The following is a 13,240-nucleotide window of genomic DNA, read 5'->3' on the forward strand; positions in this document are numbered from 1 at the left end:
TCACTAGAAAATTGTTCGCCATGGACAGAAACAGCTGGTAATCATTTGTTGCTGTGTCTGGACAAAATAGATGAAAGTAAGTGTAGGCATATATCTTGATAGAAGATTACATGAATCGAAATGGGGCTTAAAAGCCCGTAATTTTATTTACTGAAGATTACAAGATTAAATGAGGTTTCATTTAAACTTTCATTAGTTGAAAACTATTATTTCGTTGTCAAGCACATCTAATATGTTTACCTTATCTATAAAACTCGTCAGTTTTAATCAATTCTATATTATTAGTATTTTTGTTTTTGCTTGAAAGTCTCATATGTACTAATAAAATCTAAATATACTTTGTTTTTCACAAAATTAATTAATTTTCCTTAAGTGATAATTTAATCCCATATGTCCGTCACTGGTTAATCTGTTTTTCATTGCGTCCGTAAAACGATTTCTTACGTTTAAATGTATATTTTAAGTATTATTTTCTCTATTAAGGCAACTTGAAAATTATTTTGAAATCAAATAAAATCAGAAAAATGTTTATACCAGCAAAACATTTGTGAAATTTGTTATAAACAAATCGCAGAATTCTTGCAAATATTTTTGCAATGTTTAAATTAAAATTGTTTGAATTTGTTTGTACAAAACTAACAAAATTAAAAAAAATGTTATAATTTTTTCTAGAAACTAATAAAATATCTTCTATCAAAACAATTTTGCTTTGAAATTTGAAAGTATCTACTGATTATTCACATATTTACAATAACAATATGTACTATACATCATTTAATAATAATATAAATGAAATGTAAATATTTCATTTTGTAAGAAAATAAATTTATTTTTATAACGCAAACGTCATACCAAACAAAAAAAAAATAATAAAAAATAAAAATAAGAAATATATGATATATAGTAATTCATTTGGTGTGATTAACGCAATCTAAAAATAATTATCAAAACATCTCGTGAAGCCACACAAATTCTTGCCTTTGACTCGCCTATGGCCGTAAATCTCTTCAGGTGTTTCTTCAGGGCGTTTGTTGCTAGCGTCAGATCAGAAATGAAAATGTTTGCTCTTTTATATGATAAAAATATAACACTTAAAATATTTCTGTTTAAACAATTTTATTAAAAAATAGTCTCGCATATTCTACAACACAATTTTTTGGATGATTAATTTCGCACTCATCACCTACATATGGAAAATAAAAAATATACTATATATAAAGAAATAATATAAAATTATAGCCAATTTTGTGTAATTCTGTGATTGAAATACTTATTCATATTTATTTATTTATTTATTTATTTATTATTGCAACAAGTGTCTTAAATTAAATTATGGTTTATATTCTGTAACTAACGGGTTTCATTACGTGTTATTATGGTCTGAAATATCATCTATAAAAACTTAGATTAGATTATCTGTTTATTTGGAATGCAGATTATGCCTCGAAGATGATACATATTCTTTGTGATTGTCCAGCTTTAACAACGCAAAGAAGAAACTTATTTCATACATATGTTATTTCTATCACCAGAACAGATTAAGAGCTCTTCTCCAGATTTAGTTCTGGACTATGGGGTCCATACCTCTATTCCTATATATCCTTATGTTAGTTTTTACTTGATTTCCTCATTTAATCGATCCAATAACATGCAATAGTAGACTGATCTCGTTTTTTCTTTTTCCAAAGGGTCTTTGAACATTTTTCTACTTGAATCTCAAAATACGAAAATCAAAACTTTTCCAGTCGAATGTTGAGTTTGTGGCCGTTTCAGAGAACTACCCTTGGACTCTATTCATTCTCTGGCTTGTTGTTTTTCTCAGGTGTGAAGTAGTGGATCTATGTTTCATCAGTTGGCACTACTCGACGCTCACAGTCAGTTAGAAGTGGAAACTTTTACAGCTGTTGTTTAAATCTGTCGTTGCCAGATATACAAACTATAATTGATTTTGTTCTGAAGTTACCACCTGTTTTGAAGTCAGGTAATTATTAATCCACCTAGTAGCTTATGCATCTATTATTTTATGGGCGTCAAGCAAATTACAAGATTCATGGAATAAACAATTGTACGATGAGTACAAATTTTTTTTTAATTTAATTATTAATTGAAATTAATTATTTAGAGGCGTCAAGAAAATTACAAGAATCACAGAACCCTGCCGGAATGGGTATTAAAAATTTTTTTAGCAAAATTTATAAAAGTTAATTTTTTTAATTTAATTATTATTTTAATTTATTTTAATTTAATTATTAATTTAAATGAATTATTTTAAGAAAGTCAGGAAAATTACAAGATTCATTGAATAAACACCAACTCGATGGGTACAAAAATTATCAAGAGCTAATGTTTTTAATTTAATTAATAGTTTAATTATTAATCTAACTAGTAGATGACCCGGCGAACTCTGTTCCGCCTTAAAGGCAGTAAATAAGCAGTTTTTTTTTAATTGGAAAAAATACAAAAAAAAAAAAATACCTACATTAATCATTCATAATTTATTTGTGTATTTTAGTACACATCGCAAATTATCTATTTGTTGACCTCTGTTGTTCGCTCGACCTTCAGTCCTTAAATTTGCAGTATTTCGTATTCTTCTTGCATTACGGCTTTGTCGGGAAAGATTCGATCGTCTTGGTCGTGGCATTATTAAAAAACTAAAAACTCAAATTTTCAACCATACCATACATTATAATTGTTAATTATTTATTTTGTTGAGTTTGCAACAACCAGGTAGTTTTATTGATTAAAAACGATATTTATTGCAACACAAACTTATATTGATCTAATACAACTTTTAAAAACACATTAACTAAGTTATATTTCTATCTGTTAAATTTTAATAAAATATTTTCTTATATCAAAAATTTGATAATTTCAAAACCTACTTTGTCGTGAACGGGATAAACAGGTATCCTATGTCCTTCTCCTGGCCTTAAACTACCTCCCTGCCAATTTTCAGCTAAATCGGTTCAGCCTATATCCTTCTCCTGGCCTTAAACTACCTCCCTGCCAATTTTCAGCTAAATCGGTTCAGCCGTTCTTGAGTTATAAGTGGTGTAACAAAAACACATCTTTCTTTTATATATAAGACTAGTAGATGACCCGGCGAACTCTGTTCCGCCTTAAAGGCAATAAATAAGCAGTTTTTTTTTAATTGGAAAAAATACAAAAAAAAAAAATACCTACATTAATCATTCATAATTTATTTGTGTATTTTAGTACACATCGCAAATTATCTATTTGTTGACCTCTGTTGTTCGCTCGACCTTCAGTCCTTAAATTTGCAGTATTTCGTATTCTTCTTGCATTACGGCTTTGTCGGGAAAGATTCGATCGTCTTGGTCGCGGCATTATTAAAAAACTAAAAACTCAAATTTTCAACCATACCATACATTAAAATTGTTAATTATTTATTTTGTTGAGTTTGCAACAACCAGGTAGTTTTATTGATTAAAAACGATATTTATTGCAACACAAACTTATATTGATCTAATACAACTTTTAAAAACACATTAACTAAGTTATATTTCTATCTGTTAAATTTTAATAAAATATTTTAATAAAGTATTAGTATTGCTGTTAAGCTAGACTTACTTTGTATAGGGACAAAGAAGCTTTATTAAATTTTAGAGGAATTTTTAGAATAACATAGCATAGCTTCTTTGTAAAAGCACCAGAATGGTCGCTTTACATATAGTAAGTAAAAAATATGCATTACAAAATGTCTCTACAAAAAGAGTAGCTTTGAAAAGAAATAAAGAATTAGCAAACCCAAAAAGTTAAACTTTCAATTCGTTGAACTTGTGTTTCCAAAATAAAGCTGTAGTTTTTAAGCTCGTTCTAATTTAAAGCACGGCAAGTGCTTTGGTTGTTGTCACTAATTAAATAAAAATAAGTGACAATAAAACCTGGAACTTGAGCATTGAAAGTTTGTGCAGCCTTGACTTCTTGTGGATAACACGATTAGATCGCTTCTAATTTGACAGGCACGAGTTCTAAGCCTGGCACTTGCAGTCCAAACAAATTATATACGGACTATAAACTAATTAAATAAAATTCGATTATTTCTAAAGACCACTGATGAAGAGTACTTGGCAATACTCGAAACAGCGTTGTATGGTCAGCCGAACTTCAATAAAATTAAAAATAAATTTTTGTGTTTGTACTTTATTTCTTTCTTTGCTATTCGAAAATTCCAATAAAATATTTTCTTATATCAAAAATTTGATAATTTCAAAACCTACTTTGTCGTGAACGGGATAAACAGGTATCCTATGTCCTTCTCCTGGCCTTAAACTACCTCCCTGCCAATTTTCAGCTAAATCGGTTCAGCCTATATCCTTCTCCTGGCCTTAAACTACCTCCCTGCCAATTTTCAGCTAAATCGGTTCAGCCGTTCTTGAGTTATAAGTGGTGTAACAAAAACACATCTTTCTTTTATATATATAGAAGATTATATATTAATTATATATATACATCGAGGATAATAGATAAGTTAATGTAATTTTTAAGTTATTTTTTAATAAATGTAATATTCCCTACTTTATATAATCAGCTCGGTATTCACGATTTCAAGTAACAAGTTCTGTAACCGAGTAACATAATAATATCGAAAGCAATAACAATGCAATACATTTCCAGTACAATTGTTAGCACTTTATCATGTTACTTGATTACCGGGTTTGTTACTCAAGATCGTGTGTGTACTTTTAGTAAAAAAAAATAATTTCTGATATTTCGATTGTCTTCGATAGTCATCATCGGGGAATTAAAAAAATATATAAAAAATTTCGATCGAGAAGTTATAATTTTTAGCATTTTATTTTAATTATAATGTTTAAAATAATTTAATATTTAATTAGAATATCGTTGACTTATTGTTTTAATTAACTAACCAATCAGTTCATTTTACAATTAACAATTATATTTAGGTACATATATAAATAAATAATTTAAATAATTTAGTTTTTTGCAATAAATTTTGATATATAAAAATACTTTTTTTTGAAATAAAAATTTATTAATTGTTTTATTATTACAGGTCCAAATAAACATCAATCAGCTGTGACGTGTTTGCAATCGAATTCTCGATTTGTTGTGACCAGCTCTGATGATGGGACCGTTAAATTGTGGGATGTTAAAACTGGAGATTTTATACGCAATTTAGTAGCACTGGATTCAGGTGGTTCTGGCGGAGTTGTATGGAGAATAAGGTACAATTTAATTTGTTTTTTTAAAAGAGTTTTAGTAAATCAAATTTGTTTTTTTTTTATCATTATTTTCAGGGCAAATGATACAAAGTTAGTGTGTGCAGTTGGATCACGTAATGGAACTGAGGAAACAAAATTAATGGTTTTGGATTTTGATGTTGAGGGGGCCTGTGTAAAGTGTTCATAGAAAAAAAATTTAGAAAAAATTAATTTGATTGAAATGCCACCTCTAAAGAATGCGTTTAAAATAAGTGTGTGTTTAATAATGTATCTTCCAAATCGAACCATCCCTATCTAACATAGTTATTTTTTTCTTCATTGAAGAATGTTATTAAATTAAAAGGTTAAATTGTGTGCCTAAAATGGTACGTACTGCTTGATGAAGCATACCAAATTAGATCAAAATCAATTCGATCCTTGTAATTATGCTTTTTATTTTTGCAACGCCTAGAAAAATGTAATAAATTTAAAACAAACTGGATTAAATTTACAAAATGTTTACGTTGATCCATATTGTTAAAATGAAGATTTTCAAACCATTAAGTGTATATATTACGCTTGTTGATCTTACATTATTATTTTTTTAGTAACATTTTGTTTTAAAATGTAGGAAAATTAATTATAAATTAGATTTGGTTTAATTTTGATTTTGTTTTTTAAACCTACGTGAAATAAAAATTGTTTAATTAAATTAAAAAAAAAAACAAAAAAAAAAAAATTAGAGAACTACATCATGTCTCAATGAAAGCTTTATATTGTATTTTAACAAAAATTGTTTACTGTTACCATATTTTGAAATGATTTTTCCATTTTCAAATGTCTATTTTTGAACATTATATTAACTGTTAATTACTTTCTAATTTAGTGATATTTTGTAGTGTTTTGTTTATTGGTATTTCTGTTTGATATAGTTTGTGAGAGTAACTTTAAAAATATGTTTGAAAGTGAAAGTTTCACCCGTATGAATATTGTTTAAATATGTTTTAATAATTCTTGTTTGTGTTATTTTAAAATTATATATTATCAATGTACCAAGAATTTTTCCAAATTAAGTTTTATTTTTTAAACTAAAAGTACACATTTTTAATCGCGTCCTACATTTGTTAAAATAATAGTTAATACATTTTTATTCATAACTATATTATATTTGTATGAGTAATTATAATTTGCCACAGAAATTGCCACAAATAAAAATAATCACACATTAGTTAATGTAAAAAATATGTAAAGAGACGATACTGATATAGATATCTATATACACATAAATATAAAACGAACAAATAATGCAACAAACCGGCAACACCAAATTATTAGAAATAACTTTAATATATATATATATATACAGAACAACATATTCGTATCGAATAGTTTTTAGTCCGCAATAGCTTTCAGTCAGGCAAAAGTAAATATATGAAAAAAAAGACATGATTATGCCCAATACATGCATTAGAAAGATTTAATGTTTTAATAAACAAATTATAAAAGCAGTCTTGTGTGTATGTGTACTATTGTAAAAACAAACAAAAATTAAAAACAAAATAACAGATACAAAACAAAGTAAGCATATATTAAATTTTAATTATAGACTGATTTATTAGTAACTAATCTATATTTTAATTATACGCATAAATATTGTCAGTTTAAGAATAATAGTTGGCAACGCAGCAAAGTATTTTGTTCGTTGTTGTCTAATATGCATATTATTACAAAAAATATTTAAACTAAAATTAAATTATAATATATATGACACGAAATTTATAAATAATTAACACAATATAAAAACATACATATTAATATGCAAGTAATAACAAATCAGAATAAATTTTAATTTATATAACAATATAAACACAATAAAAATATATATATTCGGAAATATATTAAATAGAAGTCTTTTTCTTATTTTGTGGTCTTGTTAAAACTGCAGATGTATTATATACACATATATTTGTTTGTTTATATATTTATTTTAACGAATAAATATATTAAACCAATGACGGTTTTTGGGAAGATGGTTTGGGATTTAAGCTTCTCCTTAAAATGTTTCGGACCACTTTACACTTGATATGTGAATTACTTTCAATTAAATATTAAATACATTATTTAATAGCGTACATTATTTTTTTCCATAGAAATTTTAAGTTTTTTATAGATTTTTTATGAAGCAATTTAAGTATAATTTTAGTGGGATATTAACTTTTAATTTTGTAACACGATAGGGCGGAATGAGTTTATCCATATATAGTCTAATCTATATCCAATTTTGCCGATATAGCTTACTTCTTTATATATCGATGCTTAGGTTAGGTAGGTTAGGTTATACCGGTGATCCCTAGTAGATCCACTTAGGCCTATTGGCCCATTGTGATGCCGTATATAAATAATAAAAACCTAAGGGTTTAAAACCACCTCGAACCTTTTGCGAAGCATAAAATGCTATTTAAAGCCCGATCCTGCCCGATTGAAAAGAAGACCTAGTCTTCTAGCATGGTTCCCTAGTTTACAGTGTCCTGTAGTCAACCCTACCAGAAGACCAATGTCCTTGCGGGACATCTCAATTAGAGTTTTCGATTTCCTTTTATCGGAAAGTGGCCAGATTGCATACAGATGTCTACATATCGTTGAGTCTTCCCATCTTTTATTAAAAGTATTAGTGCAGAAAGAACTCAATATCAGTTTACATGATGTTAGCGATATGCCCAGATAGTCTAGGTGCTCCGAGTATGGTTCTGAAGCACCCTTTCTGGCTAACTCGTCTGCTTTGCAATTTCCGAAAATATCCCTATGGCCGGGAACCCAGATTAGAGAAATATTGAGCTGCGTCGACATTTCGTTTAGAGATGTGTAGCAGTCAAGAACCGTCCTAGATGTAAATTGGACCGAACTCAAGGACCTTAATGGGTGGAACCGAACTCAAGTGAGATGGGTGGGAGTCTGCAGAAATCCCCAAGGTATCAAAGAGTAAAAGTGCCCAGATGCACTAACTCGGAAAAGGTTCAACATAATAATTATTATAATTAGTATTAATTAATATTTTAATATAATCAGATGTGGAGCTAGACCAACTCTGGACGTCGGCGACATCAAAATTGTGAGATCACTTTCATCACCAAATTATAAAAGTGAATAATTTACACTCCCTAATACGACGAAGTACGTATAAAAGTTTTATTGCTGATCAAATTAAAATTAACACAAATTAAAATAAATGAATTTTCCTACTTTTAGTTTCACTGAATTTTTTTTATAATTATATCATAATTTTCCCGAAGTATTAAACCTTAAGCATTACAATGCTTGAGAAGTAAACTTATAAAGTAAAAGTATTCGTTTGGTAAACTTTTCATATGATTAATGTCATATATGAAACCAAGTTGTTCAAAATATCCTTTAAATGCTTTGAATCGACAGTTGGTATCAATTACGATAGCATCTATCATTGTGGTAAAAAAGTTTACTTTATTCTAGTTTTCAACGGATTGTATGGGTTCATCAATATGTTCATAACTGAACAATCGTTTTTCTTTGCTATATTTTTTTCTTTAAATCTAGGTTCAATCTTGTAACTACTTTATTCTACAAAGGATTGGATGGTTCAACGCTTTTTTCAAGTTCAACATTACGATAGTCTTTTATCTAGTTGCGAAAAGAGCATAGGCTGCCAATAGCGATGTTCAAGTTTAGTTCAGTCGATTGCCATAGTTTATTTATATTGTTCACTCGTAAAATATTGTACCAGACGTGTAGTGCAACAATAAACTTGACAGTTAGCAATTGCTTTGTAATCGCTTAGTTTCAGAATCATCAGATTTATTTATTAGGTCATACACGATTTCAATAATATCATCAAGTTCCAAAAATATCACTTTTACTGCTTCGATTCTACTCTCTAACGCCTCTGCTGATCTTTGAGTCACGGCGCCCGACACTTCCTTTAAGGAGTCAACCCAAATGTTTAGGACTACAATATTGTTGTGGATACCTGGATCCCGTGGTACCAGATTCACACTTCCGGTTGGGAGCCGCAAGTTAGACCCACCTACAACTACCATTTACACTCCAATGTCAATTTCATTGGACATTGGATTTCAGTCGCTTCTTACGACAGGAATACATTCTCTCCCTTTTCCCGCGAGGTATTGTCAAATATAGACAGACGCATATTACTGTTTTTTTGCTGAACTGCCTAAATCAAACTAAGCCTACCGCCTGTTAATGTTCTTTAAGTTGAGAATCCTTACAATACATTTCGCTTTTGGATTCGAAACTCTGGTGCTTAGCAAAAAGCACTCGCCGTAAGTGTTTTTCCGCATTTTAGAAAACCCTTCAAAATGTATACAACAAAATATACTCTTTGAAGATGTTAATGTCAAATAAAATAAGTAAATTTAATGATAATATCAAAACTGGTTGTATTTTACATGTTAAATTTTAAAAAATTAGGTTCATAAATGAAAAAAAAAATATTTATTAATTTAGTAAAAACTAATATACGAGTATATAGTGTGATGAATAAAAATGTCAATAACAAAAAAAAATTCAAATAAAAAATAAATGAAGTTATTCAAACCAAATATTATATTACTTATAGAAACTACATTTTAGAGCGTTTATTATTATGCCCTTCAATACCAATAATGCAACGAGAGTTAACATCATTTACAGAATTAGTACTTATAACACCTGATACTGCAGATGTGCCACCTGGACTGAAAACTATTTCACCAGTACTTGGACGTTTTCTATTGGGCGAATGTACTGGTGATTTTTGTTTCAGACACTCAACGTCATCAAATATAACTTGTGCACCACCTCCACATGTGGGTATAACATTCCCCTTGTAGAGTTTTGTCTCAACATCACCATCTGTGTCTGCCTCCTGTGAGACAAGGCAATATTTGGTCGCTTTATGACTAGTAAGATCTTTCATTTCAGCTAATTTTGTAATTGATTTACGATTTTTGAGATAAGGTTGCAAAATTGTACCTAACGGTACAGGATTAGGTGCGCGATGCTCAATCCATCGTTCGCCAGTAGATCTTGAACGTCGATGACGACTATTAGCAGCAGCTGCACCCTAAAATATAGAAACCAATTAGTATACCCCCCTTAATGCATTCGGTAAATATTTACCCGAACATGTCTGGGTGTATAATACGTATCAGTGCGCGTTGTAGTTACTTGAACGGAATCAACAGGTGCTGATGCTTGCATTGTGGACGGTGTTTTCGCTTCGAATAAGTTTTCGGAACTATTAGAGCGAACCAAGCTGGCTATATTTTCAGACTGTATAATATTAGATACCAGTCGCAATTTTTCATCCTTTAAACGCATTTTTTCTTGCAGTTTAGTTCTCTGTTCCCTTAATTTTATTTCAAGCTCACGATCCTTTTTATCACCTTCAACGGCCAGCTTCGATTCAAATTTTTTTTTCTGTTTTTGTTGTTCTTTATCTTTTTGTGTCAACAAATTATGTTGTTCATTTAATTTTCGAGTTAAATCATCAATTTGTCTTTCACGTTTACTAACTTTATTATTTAGTACATCAATTGAACTTTCGTGTACTCTAATTTTATTCTCTAACGCTAAATTACGTTCACGTTCCTGTTTATAAGCTGCTTTTATAGAAGCTAATTCTGTTTGCAATGACAAATTTTCTTTCTCAACTTGCATTAAATGCAAGCGGAAATTGTCACCTAAAAATAAAATATTCTTAACATCTATTTTTAGTTAACAATATAATTAAATAACTTACATCTATTTTCTAAATCACTGCTAAGTATTTTACGTTTTTCTATTCTTTGTAATAGATATTCCATTAACTCTTGTATAGCTGCATCACCTTCTGGGCTGTCAATCTTATAGTTTGGAAATCCAGGTCCAAGAGTATAGACAAGACCAATATCGACATCCAACTTTTTAGCTTCAGTATTGCCCAAATCATTAAGGTTATTTACAGCAATTTTATATAACTTATTTGCATTTCTACGACCAGGTGCAAAACCTAGTTCTGGTTTAATAGGAGTGGCTCGAGCTATTTGAACCTCTTGTGTCATTTCAGCGAATTTCATTACTTGCTTTAAAAAAAATGAACAAACTAAAATCAAAAAACATTTATGATTAAATTTTAAGTTTACCATATTTTCATCATAATCTTCCGCCCGCGGATTCACACACACAATCATTGAGACTAACCCTTCACCAGCAAAATAATTTTTAAACATATGGGTTATTTTTGAATCTCTGTATGGGATCTTTTTAACTGGTACTCCAGTTGCACTCAACTGATTCTCTCTTAAATATTCCAGACATGTACGTAATGTCATTAGAGAATTATTGATGTTACCGGCTTCTCGTAAACGCACACCTGTGTTTTTAGTTCTTGAGCATCGTTCGCTACCTGCTAAATCGACTAATGATAGCTGACTAATTGTTATTATACGTTTGTCTTGTACAACATTTTCACCCTGAAAATCTGTCGGGGCTTGTACCAAACGTATATTAAATACTGAATGACTTCGGCTCGACTCAGCGTTAAGTATTGTGTGACCCATTCGTTTACGTTTTTGTCCTGTATGAAATGCCTCCAAAGCTTCTTCGACAGATTTGATTTCTATTTCAGTAACTCCATGTACATACATATTACTATTAGAGTCCTCTCGAATAATTTTGCATTGCAAAGTCCTTAATTTAAAATAAACATTTAAGAGAATATTACATACAATACTGATATTTTAACTTACTTTTGAATGCCACCCTCTTCCAACAAATCGTACACGCTATTATTATATATTTCTACGTATGTTATAAATATTGAATACATATTGTCTTCATCGATTCCTTGTATGGGAGGCACGTCACACGATGCTTGCGATGCAATTTCAGGGTCTGAATCTTTACGACGTATGCCACCACGATTACTGGCAAATCGTTTATTCATTTCAGCTTGACGTTCGAGTAGCGCATCTGCCTCCGACAAAATTTCAAAACCATTTAAACGATCTGGCTTAAAAATATATTTTTTAGTTTGATAATCTGCTATAGTTTTAAATAGCGTGTCAAGACAACGTGGCATAACACCACGGTGGCGTGAGTCGCCAGTCATTGTATATGTCTTTCCACTGCCTGTAACGCCGTAAGTAAATAATAAACTATTCCGCCCTTTAATTAAATTCTCCACTAACGGCTGTGCAACTGCAGCAAAAACGTCATTTTGATTGGCTTCTGGTTCGAATACATGCTTAAATATGTATTGCATTTCACGCTGCGCTCCTTGTTTGTGCAATATTTGGTCAGGCGGTGTTAATACAACGGTCGTACTATTTTTAACACGAATACTTGATAGATCCGCACTTGATTGTAGTGGACGCACTCTACAAAACACATTTACAGGATCTTTAATTTTATTCGCAGAGTTTACCATATGTTCCGTTTGTTGTGCGCGACTCCTTGGGGTTTTCGGAATGCACCGTAGTGGTGTACGCGCTGTGCTGTAATATTAAACACAAGAAACTTTACATAATATATTAATAATTTTATAAATTGTTACTAACCATGTTTTCATTTTGATCTTTTTTAAAGTTCTTTTGTTTTAACTTTCACAATACATTCGCTACGCAACTAACAGTTTCCACATAAATGCGTGCTTGAATCGCTTTAGTTCAGTTATTTTGAACACACTTTGACAGCTAAACGACGCGGTAAGATGGCGTTACTCTAGTAATGACGTGTGGGTTATATAGAATTCAGCTTCAATGAAGGTTCAATTATTGTGAATTGTTACGGTAAAACACCACAAAGAGTATCACATTACAATATATAATAAATAATTATAAATTTTGTACAAATTAGTATATGATATGCAAATGTTATTACAGTCAATATAATAAAAGGATTCATGAACCTTTATTAATATATATAAGCAACACAAATTTATTTAAATTTCGATAAATAAGCAATTTTTTCAAATGTTCATCACATCACATAAAAATAAAAAGTAATCGGAAAGAAATAAAAAAAACATTTATTGAAGA

At 29.9% G+C, this 13,240-nt stretch overlaps 2 protein-coding genes across 2 annotated transcripts; one reads left to right on the forward strand and one right to left on the reverse strand.

Moving 5' to 3' along the window:
• Positions 1 to 5,041: 5,041 nt before the first annotated feature.
• Positions 5,042 to 5,555, forward strand: LOC119663495 (F-box/WD repeat-containing protein 7-like; the record flags this gene model as incomplete). The annotated part of the gene is made up of 2 exons (XM_038073102.1): positions 5,042 to 5,213; positions 5,286 to 5,555. Coding segments are annotated over 2 exons (284 nt in total), but the record flags the coding sequence as incomplete, so codon positions are not given.
• A 4,170-nt stretch (positions 5,556 to 9,725) lies between these two features.
• LOC119663496 (kinesin-like protein KIF23) lies at positions 9,726 to 12,991 on the reverse strand. Its single transcript, XM_038073103.1, has 6 exons — positions 12,761 to 12,991; positions 11,951 to 12,697; positions 11,345 to 11,891; positions 10,963 to 11,284; positions 10,341 to 10,903; positions 9,726 to 10,284 (listed from the first exon to the last, which is right to left on the reverse strand). Exons 1-6 carry the CDS (start codon positions 12,769 to 12,771, stop codon positions 9,802 to 9,804), a joined length of 2,673 nt encoding a protein of 890 aa, XP_037929031.1. The 5' UTR covers positions 12,772 to 12,991; the 3' UTR covers positions 9,726 to 9,801.
• Positions 12,992 to 13,240: the final 249 nt, after the last annotated feature.

The sequence above is a fragment of the Teleopsis dalmanni genome, unplaced genomic scaffold (genome assembly GCF_002237135.1).
Source record: "Teleopsis dalmanni isolate 2A unplaced genomic scaffold, ASM223713v2 unscaffolded_contig_0478, whole genome shotgun sequence".
NCBI lineage: Eukaryota > Metazoa > Arthropoda > Insecta > Diptera > Diopsidae > Teleopsis > Teleopsis dalmanni.